Below are 18,749 nucleotides of genomic sequence, written 5' to 3' on the forward strand. Positions count from 1 at the left end.
ACGTGGTTAACGTAAGGAGTTGAAACTCGCACTGGGCTATGGGAGGTTACTGATACACGTGCTCTATAAAGGGCAACAACGTAGTGTTGCCAGTCTCATTACTTTTCTGCCACACCTCGTATTTGGTTATTGACTCTTTTCACAAATATGCTATTATCTCAGTTTCACTTTTTTATGGCTGCCTGCTTTCTGCATAACTACGTTCAACTGTCAGTGAGCTTAACTTTCGTGTTTCTCGATGGAGCAGCAGTGACGTGACGACGTGACTGCAACGTTGAAATTCAGTGTATATCTGAAAAGAGCACAGAAAATTAATTTATTCAAAACAGTTATGCAGCTAGGGAAGACAATTAAAACAAATTTAAATGATTCAGACATAACTCCCATGCTACAGGGTAGCAAAATTAAATAAAAATAACGAAAGACCTCGTTCGACTATGTTCCTGAAGTAAAACGGGTATTAGATAATTCATTCAATAGCAAAATGAGGAACTTCAGCCCTACGGGAAATTGGATACAAACAATTATTTCTTGCACGGGGTAAAAATTAGAGCATTCAATTGTAAAGCCAAGTTTCTTGAAAATGTACGGAAAAGATAATAAAAAATATTTTAATAAAAACGCACTACTTTGAATGACGTCACTGGTTCATATGAATCAACCTATGATCCGAGAGCTATGGAAGATTTCCGGTCTGCTTGTCGTTTCTGGACCAATGGGAAGAACTGAATGAGAATAAGCGGAAATGAACCTCTGACGTCACACGGGAGTTATTTCAGAAATACAAAACTTTAAAAAATCGTGGCGCCGATAATACGATTTACAAAAATTGAAAAACAAATTTTTGGCTTAGTTTAACAGTCTATCAACAAATAAAAAAAACCACTGAACTTCCTCATTCTCTCTCCTACAAATAATCATAGTCCAAAAGCCTTAAATTTAATTGATTTTGCGTGTATTTGTAACTTGTATCAATTTAATAATCTATGTAATCGCAATGACGTAATAACGTAATAACATACAAGTTTATCCTGCCAATGGTATTTCTGTAACTGGTCAACATCATCCTCCGTTTGAAATATCCTATGGTATTGATAATGTAAAATTACTAATTGAAAATTGTGATATACTAAAATACAACTTTCAAAAATGTAATTATGATCTTTGCGTTGATTGGCCTCGTATTTTTTTGTGATTTTGGCAGTAACGAAATGTTATAAGTATTCTATAATACCCTGTGGCAAGTCATTAATGATCATGTTCCCATTTAGAGCAACAAAACTAGTCAATACCCAGAATAGTTTAGTATGCGTCTAATTAAGGTTTTGAAAGAAAAAAATAAAATAAGAATAAGGGCAAAAAAATTCAATGGCCCGTTAGATTATGAGTCATTCTTCGTAATGGACGGTTTTATGGCCGGATACGGTCATATTTTTAAAAAGTATTCTTAACAGAGTACTCCTTTAACTAAGAAAAGCTGCGCAATTGCGCCGCTAAGCGTAGTTTGACGTTTGCAAAAAAAAATATTTGTATGTAGGGTCTATAGTCCATAATCGATGACACACACGTGTTAAATTAGTTCACCTTAATTGACCGACGATGCAATGTCATCATTTTCAATCGAATCCAATACATTCGTAAAATGCAACTCTATGAGTATTGCACGTGAAATCGGAGGGCATCGTTCTGCAGTACATTCACATCGTCCCTACCGTGAAGAAATGAACTACAAAGGAACGTCGTCTATAAAGAGACCATAGGACGCAACGCCAGTCAGTCAGCCCAACAAGTTCAGTTCACGTCAGACCAGCTTGACGACGTCACACAGTTCCAGCATGTAGTTCAAGTGCAGTCTCTTCAACTCATCATCGACGTAACACTTATCCGACATAATTCATTATTTATTCACCATGTAATAAATATGCATCAAACAGCAACCTCGTGTGTTCTCTGAATCTCTAACTGGGGTAGGAACTCCAATCAAACCCTCAACTACCTATTGACTATGTTTTTACGAGAATTAAAAATTTAAGAGGAATCCGACAAGGAGACACGATATCCCCAACACTATTTACAATGACCCTAGAATATATTTTCAAAGAACTCGACTGGGACAATAAAGGTATATCAGAGGATGGAACGCACCTCAATCACCTACGATTTGCTGATGACATTGTCTTGATAAGTGAGGGTGCTGAGCAACTCTCTCTTATGCTATAAGAGCTGAATATAGCATCCAAAAAGTGGGACCAAGCATGAACTTCAATAAAACTAAAGCAATTGCTCCTACTCCTGTAAGGATATGTATAGATAATATACTCGTATACCTATAGAAGCAGTAAATGGAAATGTATATCTCGGCCATAAAATTGTACTTGGCCGGGGAAATCAAACAACAGATCAAACGAAGGCTTGGGTTGAGATGGGCAGCTTTCGAAAAACTTAGTCATATTTTGAAAAACGCTCGAACCCCATCAATTTTTCCGGGCTGTCTTACAGATACCATAGCACTCTGTTGGAACATTGATATATTTTTTTTAAATTTCTAAGGCGGCAAGCGTGGAATCGGCCTCCGTCTGGGTGTGCCCCTTTTCCAAATATTTCTGCTCGGTTATTATTTTGGAGATCATGGCCACATTGAGTAGAGCATTAGACATCATGTACTTTCCATTTTGGAACGTAGGTACAATCATCACTACAAAATAATCTTATTGTTTTTAAGGGGCATATTTTGAAATATTTTATTGATAAAAAAAAAAGCTCAACTGATGCCAACTTTTCGGCATTTAGGCCACCTGATCGTTCTATAAATCATCATCAATCCCTTTCCGTACCTGCTGGTGCACAGGGCACTGCAGTGGTACACCAATCGCAGCGTATCTTCATCATTTTTTGTTACATGAATGTAAGATGATCAGTCTTCAGATATATTCTAGTGTGAAAACACCCTTTCAAATCCATATCAACCATATCGATAATCGAACCCGAGACCTCTCGCGTGGTAGGCAAACCGCGCTGACCATTTCACCACGAGGTCGAAAAATTCAGGCGTTCCATAAATAACAATTGCTGTCTTTTGTATTTGAATTAAAAATACAAAAATTATCTACGATTAACTTTGTTTTATGATATAAATTTGGGACATTCAATTTAGGACTCAACAATACCGCCTGCAGGGCCATGGTGAAAATATTTTTTTCGTTACTTTTATAATTTTATTTTTTACTTTGAACTCCTGTTTTTTTTTGTCGTTGGGTAATTAATTCTAGATCAGATAAATTTCCCGTTTTACGTGCAACACAAATATAGCATTCATCTTTATTGAGACGCAAAAGAGATGTATCATTATTTGGGGTGCATTTGAGAATGTTGATGGAGATAATTGATTTGCACCAATCCCTTACATAATAATTATACAAATCTGCTTAAGATGTCTATTCTTATAAAATATTTTTTTTATTTGTAAAAATAATTTGATACCTCGACACTATTTTTTTAAAATACATGTAAATGATATTATATTGAATTATGCTCATATAACATTGTGTTTCAAAAACATTTATGTACATACAGATATTATAATAAATAATATGACCTTCTTTAACGCCCATCACTTTTTATCTGTGCAGGGCCGCGATTATGAACGGCTATCTTCATCGGTATATACTGAGAAGGGATAAAATAATATCGATATACAGGGTGTTCTTTAAACCCTGTCACATCCGAAACCACGATGATCAGTATGGGCAAGAAGACATATTAGCATAGTAAAAAAAATATTAAGGACAAAAAAATTTTTTAAAAATAAAATTTAAAAAAAAACAAATAGTTGCTTACTTCTGCAGGGGAGAAGTGAGGGGAGCGCGGCGCAGTATCAGATCCCCCCTTCCCCTCGTCGTTTCTCCCCTGCAGAAGTAAGCAACCATTGGCTTTTTGAAATTTTATTTTTAAAAATTTTATTTGTTCTCAAAAAATATTTGTAGTTGCCAATATGTCTTCTTGCTCATACTGATCATCGTGATTTCGGATGTGACAGGGTTTAATGAACACCCTGTATATGTACGAAAATGTGTATATTTGTATGAAAATTCAAAAGATCTTCGTCGGTCGCCGGTAATTTTTTAATTTTTTTTTTTATTATTCATATTTTTCTTTTACCAACTATAATTAATAATAAAAAATAATGTGCCCTCACTGGGGTGGGGTTACCCGTGCCGAGGACACTTGACAATATACTTTTTTTAAATGTTTTTAAATTCGAGAATAAACAAAGAAGACTAACTTAATAAACAGAGATAATTAACAAAATATTAACAGTTTTAAAAACTAGGTATATTTGTACATCTATATTATTTATATTACAAAACGCACAATGAAAATAACAAAAACCTAACATAAGCCTAACAAAAACCTAAAAATTACAAAAACCTAAATTGTGAAGCGGTCGATTCAATATTGGTTTAGGCTAATGAGACAATCCATTTTACTTCTACCTAGCTCCACTATCCATTTTTTATAACCATTTGAACATGTTTAGAAAAATAAATTGTGAGCATTTTCTATTTTTTATACAGAAAACTTTATTTTACTTTGTGGATAAAATTGAAGATAAATTTTAACTTCCTATCAGAAAACGTATCCAGGCAATTAGTATGTTAATTTATTATTGGTATCTATTTGATAAACCGCGCTTTATCTTTGACACTGAAATACCTTATAAAATATCTTGGGTAGATACTTAAAAAAATATTTCGAAGACAGAATCGAATTTTTTCAAAGTTGACACGAAAACACTAGAACGCCGAAGAAATGTGAGCAAAGAAAGTATTTTCTAGTTGTTTTCGCTTGTTCTACATAATATCTGGTTCTCGTGAGAATTGTAAGCAGTCCATATAGTTTTATAATCTTAGTAAATAATATTGTTTTTTCAATGCGGGATACGGCTAAACGCAACGACTCTAGACTATGCTTCTCAACGCATCAGAAAGATTCCAAGATCATGATGGATCCAAAGCTTTTGGCCGCCATGAATAAGCTGTACATAGGGAAACTTCCCGCTGAAGTCAGCGTTGAAGAGTTGAAGCAGCTATTTGCAGACCAGAACCTTCCCGTGTCCAATATATCCATCAAGCAAGGAGGCTACGCCTTTGTGGATTTCCATGATCAGTCTTCCGCAGATAAAGCTGTGGACAAACTGAAAGGTAACTTTATAGTTTAAATATTATAGACTGACATTCTAAACGTCCTTAGTTGTAAGTAATTCAGTTCAGTGTGGAAAAAATTGCGTTTTGTTGCGTTGGATAATAGAATTCACCGGAACATCTTTTTACGCGGTTTCGGAACAATACTACAAAAATGAAATAAAAAAATACTAAACATTAATTTAATAAAGCATAATAGTAATATATGCATTGACATATTAATATACATAGACGTGCCCTGACGCTCAGTCATGCCCAACGCGTATTATTTAGTCGTTTTTCGACCACTAGCCTGGTGTGACGTTTAGAATCGAAACAAATATGCCTGCTTGTATCATTGAGGTATAATATAACTAGAGTAAGCATCCGTAGTGTAGTGGTCAAGACGTTTGACTCACACATGAAGGGTTCCGGGTTCGATTCCCGGTGCACCAAAAAAAAGGTGATTTTTCTCAAACCTGGGTGTTCTGTGATGTAATTCATCATTGTAATTGGGCCCCTTCTGGCCTGTTGTGGTGCAAAAAAATATTTCAAAAAATAAGACAATAAAAAGAAAGCATTCGAAATATGATCCCTCAACCTTTACTAAAATGGCGCTATATAAATCAGCCAAATATTATAATTATGTGTTAAATATGCTATTCTCCGTCGGATATCACGCGGCTGGTTTGTTTATTTGGAAATTCTTGTAAAAGTGAACAGACTTTAGTAAAATGAAGTTAGCAACTTGTGCCAGAAACCCAACGATGCATATTATTATAATATGTGTCGCCCATCTTTCCTTTCTTTAAAGGTAATTTTATTTTTATGTTACAGGATTTCACTACTACGGCGTGTCTTTGATTGTAGAACCATCTTTATTCAATGGCAAAAAGTGAGTTTACCCAAACTATTTAGTATTTATTTTTCAGATAATGCGATTTCCCTTACAAAACACTAAATTTGGAAAATGAACTTATATAAATAAAACGACTTGGTTTTAATTAAACATTGGGGAAGTTCTTGCTACGAAAATTGGATATAATAAATGTTTTCTTACGCGCGGTAAAAATAAGAGCATTGCATCTACGGCGAACATTGACATATTATTACACAATATACGCATAGATGCCCTGAGCCCTTAAAACTGATGACACTTAACTCGTGCCCAAACGCTCAGTCACGCCCAAAGCGTATTTAGCCGTTTATTCATAGATAGCGCTTTTATCATTTTTTATTGAAAAATGCTATTTTTACGTTTATTTTCAATTAAAATTTTACAAAACTTGGTTTGCGGAAACTTTACACTATTTTGATTGTAACAAATACCATAACAATATAATTTAGGTCTTTTTCACAAAATGGTGTACAAAACAAAAAATAAGATAAATAAATTTAGTGAAAAGGGCCGAAATTATATTACTACGGTATTTGTTACAATCAATATAGTGTTAAGTTTTCAAAAACTAAGTTTTGTAAAATTTCTATTGAAAATAAATGTAAAATTAGCATTTTTCAATAAAAAATGATAAAAAAGCCCTCTACGAATAATTATTTTAATATTTTCGTTTAGAATTACCTAATCGACCTCCAGCCAGGCGTGACGTTTAGAATTGAAACCAAAATGCCTGCTTGTGTCGTGAAAGTGTGTAAAAATCTTCGGATAAACATTGAAAAAGGATTGTGTAACTTTTCATTAGTAAATGTTTGTTCATGAATGGTTAACAAAGCTTAAAGCGATTTATATTCAAATACAAATATTATTTTTTGTAAACGTCAAACGGCGGCGCAATTGCTTCTTACTTACAGGGGTGCACTGATAGAAATACGTTTTAAAAATATAATAAACGCGAGATTATTTTTGCATTCGTCAAAATCCAGTGAATAGAAATAAATGGGTCGAAATTATAAGGAATTTATTTATTTATTTTACATAAACGGCCTTAATTGCCTTTAACATATATTGAACATAAATATGAAGAAAAAAAAAATATTTATATATAAAAACATAACACAAAATTATAAAATTGCATAACTATAACAATAGTAACAAGTAGGTAAATACACATAAGCAACCAAAAATATTAACGAAATAAATAGATAAATATGAAAAAACAAAAAAGGGAAAAACATTTTTAAATATAAAGAAAAGTTTAAGAATAATATTGCGAGAGAAAAAAAGAAATCAGACTCGTTTTATAACTATCAAGTCCAGAACCAAATATATCAGCCATGTCCTCATACTGATTGCCATATCTATGGAGCCTAGGGATAGGCGAGTGCATGTGATAGTTGGTTCTAGAACTTGCAGAACAAAAAGGAGATCTTTGGCGGGTATGTCGACCAGGTACACGGAAACACACAATCTGGACAATCAATTAATGAATTGATCACCTTGAAAAGTAATATTAGGTCAGTTAGGATTATTCTATCAGAAAGTCTTGAAAGATTTGCTGAAGACAACAATTGATTATAATTAAATAAAGCAGCTGGAATATGAAGTTTAAAATTAATATATTTTAGAAATTTCTTCTGGACGCGCTCGAGTGAATCAGAATGTTCACGATAATGGGGCGACCAGACTGGAGAAATATATTCTAAACGACTTCTAACCAGAGAGCAATAAAGTGACTTGATTGGTGCGATACTTTCAAATTTATTAGTAACCCTACAAATAAATCCCAACATACTTAGCGCCTCATTTAAATTTTTGTCAATATGTTTGATAAATGTAAGTTTATCATCAAAAATTACGCCAAGATCCCTAATGAAATCAACTCTTTCAATTTATGTGAAGAATCTGTTTAGGATCCACGAATGCTAATTGTTAACGTTAAAATACAAACTTTTTTTGTACCAAAAATGAGTATCTTCCAATTTTTGGTAGCATATGCATAATCGTCGAATGCAGCCCTGGTATAAATAAACTAACTTAGTAACTATATGTTCCGTTTAGTGTAACTACTTGAAAAATATTTTACTCTAAAGGGTATGTATAGGTAAGGTATGTATTAATATTTTAACCTAGCTAGACCGAAGGGGGGGATTCGAATCCCCCATAGACCGATTTTAATTCTAAAACTCAAGTATAATTAAAGCTATTTGCCATATATTTTTTGTAATCGTGAAATAAATAGAAGAAGGAAGCATTTTTCTGTTTATGTTTTTAAATTTTGAAAAAGTCTTTTTTTTTAAATATTAAAACAAAAAAAAGTAAATAATAAAAGATTCCATTTCACTTTATGTACATAAGCATTCGGCAAACTAACGAAAATGAATAAAATACACGAATGAGTAAAATAAGTGTAAGGAAAAAACATGAATAAATTATTGCACAGTCATAAACACTTCCAACGTTTTATTCTCCTGATGCCATATACAAGTAGGCGATTGGGTCGTTTGGTCCCCCCGTTCGGATCATGTGTAATTTTTGGATGCTTGGTGAGGGAAAGGTTAATGACGGCGAAGTTTCTTGTAATAAAGTCCCTGGAACCTCCGGATCAACCACATGCTTGTCATAGATATCCGGTTTCGGGGAAGCTAATTCGCCATTTAGCAGAACTCACCGAAGAGAACTTGTGACGTCATACGCGGAATAATATCAAAATTACACAATTAAAAAAAAATCATATCGCTGATAATACGACACATAAACATATTTATGAAATAATTTTGGCTTAGTTTGATAGTTGATTAACAAATATATTTTTTTAAATACACCTAACTTCCTCATTATGCTAATTTATTACGTGTTAAGTACAGTACATGCAATTTTAGCCCTCGCGTAACTAAGGACACGTAATTGAATGGACACATTAGTTGACATAAAATATTTATTTAAAAAAGTATTTTTACGCTGTAATATTTCATGGTCACTTGTCTGGCACATGAAGTGTAAGACTGATCATCATGCCTGCATGTAAATTTATACGAAAATTGTATTGTTTAATTACCCAATTATATTATTATGATGAACTGAACATATCGCCAGAACTTCTGAGATAATATGATAAACATTTTTTCTTTATCATAATAAGCCTCGTGGTACAGAGCACACAGCACACAGCAGTCTGCGCGATATGAAAATAATCTTTGAACCCTTTCTCCGATAACTTATCAATAGTTATCACAACCGGAAATAATGTAAGACTTTTGATACCGTTTTATTTTCTAAACTTTTTTTACGTGTTCCAGTACCTACCTAAATGGGTTTAGTGAATGTCGCAGAAGGCCACACAAAAACGCCAAAATGGAGTCTTTGCCTATTATTTGCCAATAGAGAGGAAGAAAAGATGAAAATATTCTGAGTTTTACTGAAGTAATAGCGAGGGGGTATTGGCAGTAGCACTAATTAGGTCTAAATTACTTTCTGTACAGTGAAAGTGACACTAATAATGTGCATCAACGTCAGTAATACAATAACATTAATTATAGGGTATTTTCACAGGGGAGGATTAACGGATTTAACATACTGGACGTATAAAGGATTTTTCAAAGACTCTTTTAGTACAATATTTTGAGTTTGTCTAAATGTCCGCAGACAAAAGACTGGATTCCACCCCCTAGGGAGTCAGTATGATTAACAAATTACAACAGAGGGAAAACATTTTTGACAAGCTGGTTTAAGTGGCCACTTTACACACTGTAACATTCACCATTTTGCCTATGTTTAAACATCCATATTTCTTCGATTCGTCCATTTGTTTAGCTTCGTGAAGTTAAAGAGCTGAAACCTTCATTTCGAGAATTATTTCACATACTAGGCAACGCCTGAAAACAATTTTCCAATTTTTAGGACCGGTTGATTTTATTGCAATATTTTGAATTGGTCCAATTGTTTGTAGACTTCACCCCCTGGGGAGTCATTATGATTAACAAATAACAACAGAGACGGAGAACATTTAAGAGAAGGAAATAAACCACTCGTACCAGCCAATGACAGGTCATAAGCCCTGTAAATGTCTAGACTTCCATATTCCCTTCTCTAAAATGGTCTCCATTTTTGCTGTAATTTACGACTCTTTCGGTATTTGTAAATGATAGCATTTTAAAATCTAACACCCTTATCTCTTATAGAATCTCTCTCGCTACCTGACCTCAACCATTTTTATTCATCCGTGTCATGGAAACATAAATAAACAAAGTTCTTTTCTTTATAAAGTCATATTCTTATGGACATGGTGGTATTAGTATTTCTATGATTACCTTGATCCTTGACTTAAGCCTACCCATTATTACTCAGATCATCAATTACTGCTTGGCTTCACAATCTTGCCCGTCAATATGGAAAATAGCCAATATCATCCCAATACCAAAAATTCATTTACTCACAGAAGTGAAAGACTTTCTTCCGACCCCCATTCTTCCTATCCTTCAATCAAATTAATATGTTTTTAACAAACAACAACTTATTTGCCATCCCAATCTGGTTTCCGTTCAGGTCACAACACTACGACTGAATGGCAAGCCATGAATGATAAGAAAGTTAGATTCTAACTTTCCTGGATTTCAGCTGCGTTTTTAATTCTGTTGACTTCGATATTATTCTTGCAAGTCTCGGCTCTCTAAATTTTTAACTTCCAGTCTTAAAATAGTTTTTCTTTTTCTTAAATGGGTCAGCAGCGCGTCAGAGCGTCATACAGGCTAGCAGGCATCAAAAGGTAATAATCTTAGCACTGGAGTTCCTCGGGGTAGTGTACTGTCTCCACTTCTATTTTATATCTTCATAAATCCAATATCTTATCATTTAGACAGTTTGTTTCATCTCTCTGCCGATGATCTTCAGATTTACTTGCATACTGATATAGAAAATATCAGTAATACTATTAAACCACTAAACTCTGATCTAAATTCGATTTCTTGTTGGTCCGAAGATAACGGCTTATTGATCAATCCAAAGAAATCCCAGGCGATTATAATTGGTGGTCATAGACAAATCTCCTTTCTAAATTTTTCAACCTATTCTACCTTAGTAATCGAACAAAATGGGATTTATTTCACAAAAACAGCTTGCCCACTACAGGAGCATACCGCATCTGAGGACATAAGTCTCCTTGGCGGTGCCCACAGAGGCTGCCCGAAGGAGCTCTCTGTAATCTGAGCATCCGCTTTATTTTTAATCTTGAAAAGTATGACTGCATCAGCCTTTCGCTCCGAACTCAAGTGGCTTCGTTTTTATCAGCGCATAAACTTTCAATCTCTCTCACTTGTAATATTCTTCACAGCCCTTGAGGTCCAAAATGTTTTGCTGAGAATTTCAGTTACCTATCTGACCATGGTCTTTTGCTTCGCTCTTATCAGTCTAAGTCTAATAACTAACTTCAAAATGGACGCCTTACACCTTTAACGGACTTCATTTTTGTATAAAAATGTTCGTCTCCACACGAAATTATTCGACAAATGGCCGAAGCATGTCGTCTAGCTTATAAATGCCGCGCCGGCAGTAACATTGCCATATGTGGAAAAAATGCCTGTTTAACTGATTCACAGTTCGCGATTGGTTTAACCTTCATTTTATTGGTTTTAAAATGTATATTTTCATTCCTTTCCTTTCCTTGGTTCCTCTTTCTCTCTCCTTCCAAACTCATTACCTGATTCCGCATTCCTAACCCTTTAATATGGTCAATATAATGTACTTTCACTTAAGTTAATATATGCAAGCCTTATGTTTCCATTAAAAAACAGCTGTTATTTTTACTCAGTTTTTTCATGAACTCGTATGTTCTTTTGATATATATATATTTTTTTTAATACAAATTTTTTGATCAACCTTTTTTTCGATTAGCTGGAAGTTATTGCTTTTAGCAATAAGTCCGCCACAGGACTCATTTAATGTACGGGAAGATTGAAATAAATAAAAGCCCTAATAACACTAGGCAAGAGAAAAAAACCTTTTATTTGTTCCAGAAAGAAAAATATGTGATTCTGATAAAATTATATATTTTATTTTTTGTTTTGTACACCATTTTTTGAGAAGTACCTAAATTATATTGTTGTGGTATTTGTTACCGATCAATATAGTATAAAGTTTTCGCAAACCAAGTTTTGTAAAATTTCCATTGAAAATAAACTTAAAAATGCAATTTTTCAATAAAAAAATATAAAAGCGCCATCTATGAATAATTAGTTTCATATTTTCGTTTAGATCACCTTAACAATTTTTCTGTTCTTTACGGAGGGTAATCAAGCCCCCCTGAATCGGCTTCTGTTTCTAAAGAAAAAAATCAATATAAATAAAGGAGGGGTTCGCAATTTGGTAAAAAATTAATATACAGACCTATTGGCCCATGTCAGACGAGTGTGAAAATCCACACGGCAAGATTAAATTTGGGTTGGGTGGATGGATTTTTATGATGTTACAATTATTTTCTAATTATTCAAATTTATGTAAGCAAACGCATTTGTCAATACACATGAGATATACTAATCTCCACTTGATTTCGGGATTCTTATTTTACTTGAGAACTGCAGCTGAGTGTGTTTTTTAAATACATGTGGCGGGATTGCCAGGCTGAGGAAGGTGTTGACTGCATTTTAAATCCATATTGGTCGGAGGGAGTCAGAGACATTGTTGTCCGATGTAGAAGGACGTAAGCTGACTTCTTGTTTTACTAGTAATGACTTGGGACTTAGGATATAAAGATTTTGGTATTATTTATGTTTTCACTCTATATTTAGTATTTACTTTTAAGACTGAAAAAGCACACATAATAATAAAAGTGTAATTAATTTTTAATATTATTATAAAATACATAATTTACTGCCTTAGAAGGGGGAAGCTATTCCTAGTTAGGCAGTTTAGATGGACCACCAGCAAAAATAAAAAATATATTTGTTTACTTTTACTACTTAATTAATTTGTTGTATAAATAATTCATTGTAAATTCCCGTAATAAATATGTAAAAAATAATTACATTTTTAAAAAATAAAAAATAATACATATTAAATTAATATATTATTATTCTTTGAATGTATTAAGCATCATTTAATGAAATTTAAAAAAAAAACACATGAAAAAAATAAGGTCCTTCCTAAACACAGGAATTTCCTAGCTAGTCGGGACCTGAAACAAATAAACTCTATACATTTTAAAACTGTGAAATACAAAAAAGAAAAATTAAAAAATATTACAATAGAGATGGAGAACATTTTGGCGAAGGGAATATAGAAGTCAAGTCTAGGCATCTACAGGGCTTTTGACCTGTTATTGGCTGGTTTATGTGGCCACTTTACACACTGTGTAACATTCACCATTTTGAACATGTGTATTTCTTCAATGCTTCCGTCTGTTGATGTTTGTGAAGTTAAAGAACTGAAACCTTTGCGGGTGAGATTCGTCTCATTGGATTATTTTACCTATATACTACAAAAATTTGGACAAACCCAAAACATTGTTGATAAATCTACCTGGTCCAAGAAGTATATATATATATTTATATTTATTCAAGCGTTGCCTAGTATGTGGGCGAAATAATCCAATCAAATTAATCTCACCCACATCAATAAAGGTTTCAGCTTTTTAACTTCACAAACATCAAGAGATTTAAGGAATATAGAAGTTCAAATTTAATTTTGATCGGGTTGTGGTCCTGTGGCTAGTGTCTCGGACTCACGGACCAAAGGTCTGTGGTTCGAATCCCACTCTACCCCAACTTGATTCCCATTTTCTAATAGTGAGTTATTTACAACTCGTTGAAAATGGACCTCCAAATTAAATATTTGGGAAAATCATAAGAACGCAAATATTTCTTTTTTTTTAAAATAAATAAATATAGAAAGTATGGTAAATGTAGCGCAATGTGTAAAGTGGGCACTTAAACCAGCCAATGACAGGGCAAAACCTTGTAGATGCCTAGACTTCTATATATCATTATCTAAAATATTCTCCATCTCTGTTTAAATATATCAATATTAACAGCTCCCAGGGGGTTGAATCCAGTTCTTGTCTACAAAAATTTGAACAAACTCAAAACATGTTTAGTATATTAACCCTTTCCTCATTAAGCACCCAAAAATTACACATGATCTGAACGGGGGGACCAAACGACCCCAGCGGCTACTTGTATATGGCATCAGGAGAATAAAACGTTGGAAGTGTAAACACTTATAATATGCCATAAATGACCGTGCAATAATTTATTCATGTTTTCGCGTTACGCATATTTTACTCATTCGAGTATTTCATTCATTTTTGTTAATTTGCCGAATGCTTATGTACATAAAGTGTAACTGACCAAATCGATCTATGGTGGATCTTAATTTTACCGTGCCCGGTGGATTTGTACGATACGTGTAAAATGTGCCATTCTGTGTTAAGAGGGGAATATCCATAGGGATTAAAATGGAACATTCCCTTTATTTTCCTCCCCTAGGTTTCTATCACAGATCACAGGTAATAATTTACTATAGGTGCTTACCTACATTACGTGTACATTATTGTTATGGAAAAATATAAAAAATACGAACCACTCTCACACACGCTAAGTTGAGATTCTCAACTCACGATATTAGAAATATTGATAGAACAAGATCGAATGAAGTTAACTACGTTTAGTCAAAAAATATATGTTTCAACTAAATTTTTAACGTGTTCTCCTTTTCGGTTGTGGATGCCATATGCTCCACCTAGGAAGTGGAAATGGAAAATAAATAATGTTGGATTTTGCACATTTGCAGCTTTGCATGAACCTGACGATATTAGTTACCCATGTGTTTGTTTTTTTTTTGTTTCTTATGTGCCTATAATAACTCCTGGAACAATCACCATTTGAAGCCAGGCATTTTGAAAATATTTAGGGATAAACGTCACATCATGGAGGCACCTATTTATTTTTACAAGGCACAAGTGCCTTTCAGAACAAAATAGACGCCAGCATAACAGTAATGAACATCATGTATAAATATTTTATGAAAGGGGAAAAGGGAAAAAATATGAAGGAAACATAAAAACACAAATATTATGTACATGAGAATGATATATACAATATACATGTGGCGCAAAAGTTGTCACTCGATGTTCTATGGCTTTTTTTTTTATAAATGAAAAATTTTGGTTCCGCTTTTGGAATGTGTTTATTTGATGTCTTCATTTTTTTTCTATGAAGTCGAGAAAATGATATCGGCCAAGTGGCCGCCGCCAGAATTGATGACCATGCGGGCCCGATTTATGTCATTTTCCATAACTTCCGGCGATAGGTTATCGCATTCTTGACGGATATTCTCTTTGATGGCTTCAAGAGTCTGAAGCTTGTTGATATAGACTCGTGACTTCGTGAAACCCCACAAAAAGAAGTCTGGAACGGTTAAATCGGGCGATCTTGGTGGCCAGTGCAAATCACCAAAACGAGAGATTATGCGACCCGAAAATGCAGCCTTCAGAATATGGTTTGTCGCTCGTGCAGAATGCGCCGTACTCCATCCTGTTGGAACCACATATTCTCCAATCTCATTCATCAAATTGAGGAAAGAGAAAGTCGTTGAGCGTGGCTCTGTACCGCTCGCCGTCCACAGTAATCGTTTGCCCGCAGCGTTTTAGAAAAAATATGGCCCGATGACGCCTCCAGCGTAAACACCACATCATCCAGTAACTTTGAGCGGGTGTAATGGCTATTCGTGGGCTATACGCAGATTTTCTGTGCCCCAGAAGCGATAATTCTACTTAATCATATTTCCACAAAGATGGAAATGGGCCTCGTCGCTCATGATGATTTTCGATAAAATTTGTATTCCTCGTGGTCGATTGGCGGTCAACGGCTAGCAGCTGATGCACTGTCTGCATTTTGTAAGGGAACATCTTTAAGTCTTTCACCGAAATTCTCTGTAAAGACCGCCGTTTGATGTCCAATTGCGTGGCACGTCGTCAAGTCGATACTCCGGGGTCCTGTGCGACATCTTCAACCACAGCCACGATATTCTGAGCAGAACGGCTGCTCCGGGGCCGGCCAGACCTGGCGGCATCTGATGTTGTCCCATACTCTTCTAGGCGAGCGGCTAAACGCCATAGCGTTTGCCCAGTTGGTGTCGGACGACCTGGAAATCTGCGCCTAAATTTACGCTGCGGCAACACCACCGACAAATTATTCTGTAAAAAAATTGAAACATTTTTTCCGCGTTCTTGAGGAGTACAGAGATTCGTGTCTTATTGACGTGTATTTTGTATCTGTTTACTTCACAAATGTCAAAGCAGAACTGACATTAACCGCCATTTACAAAAATTATGGCATCTTTCAATAGGGTGATGACTCTTGCGCCATCTTGTATATGTAGGTATCGTAGAATTAAGAATAGTCCAGAAGGAGCGTAGAATCATATTTGAATACATCGAACCGTGTCCAAAAATCTCCCTACTTTGCTCCACTTTCGCAGCGCGCATGCGTGAAGGCGCCTCGTAATGTTGCCAGAATGCGAAAAATAAAATCAAAACACAAATGTAAGATAATTATAAGTTCTCTAAAATTATAATGTACACGCGGAAACATTGATTGGCTCAAAAGAGTAGATAAGTAAAGGGTCATTTAATAAGAGTAATTGAATTAATGAACTTTGAATTTTAAAAACGTGAAAAAAATATTTTAGCTAAAGCAAATATTTTTATGTCATATTAAGTAATATTTGATGAGCAAAGTAACGTAAACAAATTTACTGCCCTGGCAACACTGACAAAATGTCAATTTTGTTTTCTTTGACAATCTGACAGACGGAAAAATAATTACATTTTTAAGTAATAAATTTGCTAATTACACATGCATTTGCCACTTCCACCTGAAATATGATCCCATCCTGTTTCTTTTTTATCCCAGCAGTACTCCCTTAAGAGTAGTTTAGTCGCCTTCTGATTAATGCGCGTAGGTATGCGGTTTCTGGACTATTTTTATTTCTATGGTAGGTATATAAGAAAACTCCGTTTATGCAATACTAGGTTATAATAATAATAATAAGATATATCTTTTACGGTTATTTTATTCGTAGGGGCCTTCCGTCTGTCATTTGAACTGAACTGCTTGATATTTATTTTTTTACTTATTTTCAATAATTTGTAAGATTGCAGATCCATTTTTTTGGATTTCTATTCAAATAGGTATTAAATTTTCCAGTTAATTTTTTTTATTTTATTATACCTACTTAGATTATAAATTATACTGTCGCTTAAAAATAAAACCAAACTAGATATTCTGTAACTATATTTGTAATATTTACACATTTGCTATTAATGATTATTTCGGGGAGTGATAAATGTATTTTACGCTTAGAGTAATAATGCGTAACCTAGAGAGAAGCCCTATCACAATGTTTCATGGAACGCAAGCGATGTTGGTTTGTTGGTTAGAGTGGCCAATTGGTGGCCATTTTGTTTTATTTGACAACATAAACATAACGGTTCGATCAGATGCTTTTGTAGCCGTGCTTGGCTTCGTTTATAAATAACTTGGATATTTACGTTATAATAAATAAAAAACGACTATGGTGAATTGCAGTATGTTTGGTTGCAGCAGTAGGAGCGTCAAAGGTGTTAAAGGAGTCAGTTTTCACAGGTAATTGATTCCAAATATTTTCCCATGATTTACATTGATTTTTGGCATTTATTGTCCCGACACGTGTATTATGTTGCTTAAAAACTTTCCTTATATCAACATATTTACTTCAGATACTATTTCTCAAATTAGGGGATAAATTTGTGAATTAAAGTATGTTTACTGTTGATAATGACAGGGCAATATGTCAGGGCCGCACTGGGCATCCATAAAAGTTTGAGTTTTTATCGAGTAGAGGTCGATTAAAATTTTACTCGAAAATAGCAACGTTAACCTTGAAATTGCATCTAAAATGACGTGTCCAAATTTCAGGCCGCTACGGCTCGCCATTTCTGAGATGTGACGGACTTGACTTTGGTTCAATGGAGTTGGGATTTATGTATCAATAAAAATAACATAAATATATTGTGAATAAAATGAATAAATAAATTAAAAAATAAACACAAACATGTATTTTCAGTTTTATAAAATAAATATAGGTGAATGATATACCCTGCAACGATAAATACACAGGTACATATTCAAAAGTAATTACAATGCAAATCCATTTGGCAATTCTCGATCTGAGTACGGCTCATTGTTTTGCTGCGAACTGTAGCTAATTTAATACCCAATAGTCATAGAATGGTTTTCCTACGTTTGGGCTCCTCTCTAGGTTACGCATTATTACTCTGAGATTTTACATCTACGGTCAGTCCATTTACTTTCCGGTAAGTGACAATCCGGTCAATGTGTCTTGGCAATTTCGACTCGAATCTCTGGTTGTATTTAGAAACAAATGATTTCTTCCTGGCTTTCCAAAAAAACTCATTTGTGCCAGGACGACGCGACGCATGATAATCCTGCCAGATAATCCTTATGATGTATTGTCAGAGTTGCTTTATCTCCAACATCGCTGTTAGTGGATCTTAAAAAATGTCCAGTTTTTTGATCGACGAAAAGAGTAACGTTTCTTGCTTTTAGCTTCCTTACTACAAGTACAGTGGTATTTTGTGTTTTTACATACAGTACTTTGCTGACTTTAATACTTTCGTTTCT

At 34.3% G+C, this 18,749-nt stretch overlaps 1 protein-coding gene across 1 annotated transcript in view; it reads left to right on the forward strand.

The window, feature by feature from the left end:
- Positions 1-4,830: 4,830 nt before the first annotated feature.
- LOC148284819 (uncharacterized) overlaps positions 4,831-18,749 on the forward strand; it is a 45,552-nt gene continuing 31,633 nt past the window's right edge. Inside the window, exons 1-2 of the mRNA XM_088234374.1 lie at positions 4,831-5,201; positions 6,018-6,075. Of these exons, the coding sequence (XP_088090500.1) occupies positions 4,931-5,201; positions 6,018-6,075 (329 nt within the window). The 5' untranslated portion in view covers positions 4,831-4,930. The remainder of the gene's footprint in view (positions 5,202-6,017; positions 6,076-18,749) is intronic.

Source organism: Micrasema longulum, unplaced genomic scaffold (assembly GCF_059751315.1).
Source record: "Micrasema longulum isolate JH-2025_06_02 unplaced genomic scaffold, ASM5975131v1 h1tg000087l, whole genome shotgun sequence".
Taxonomy (NCBI): Eukaryota; Metazoa; Arthropoda; class Insecta; order Trichoptera; family Brachycentridae; genus Micrasema; species Micrasema longulum.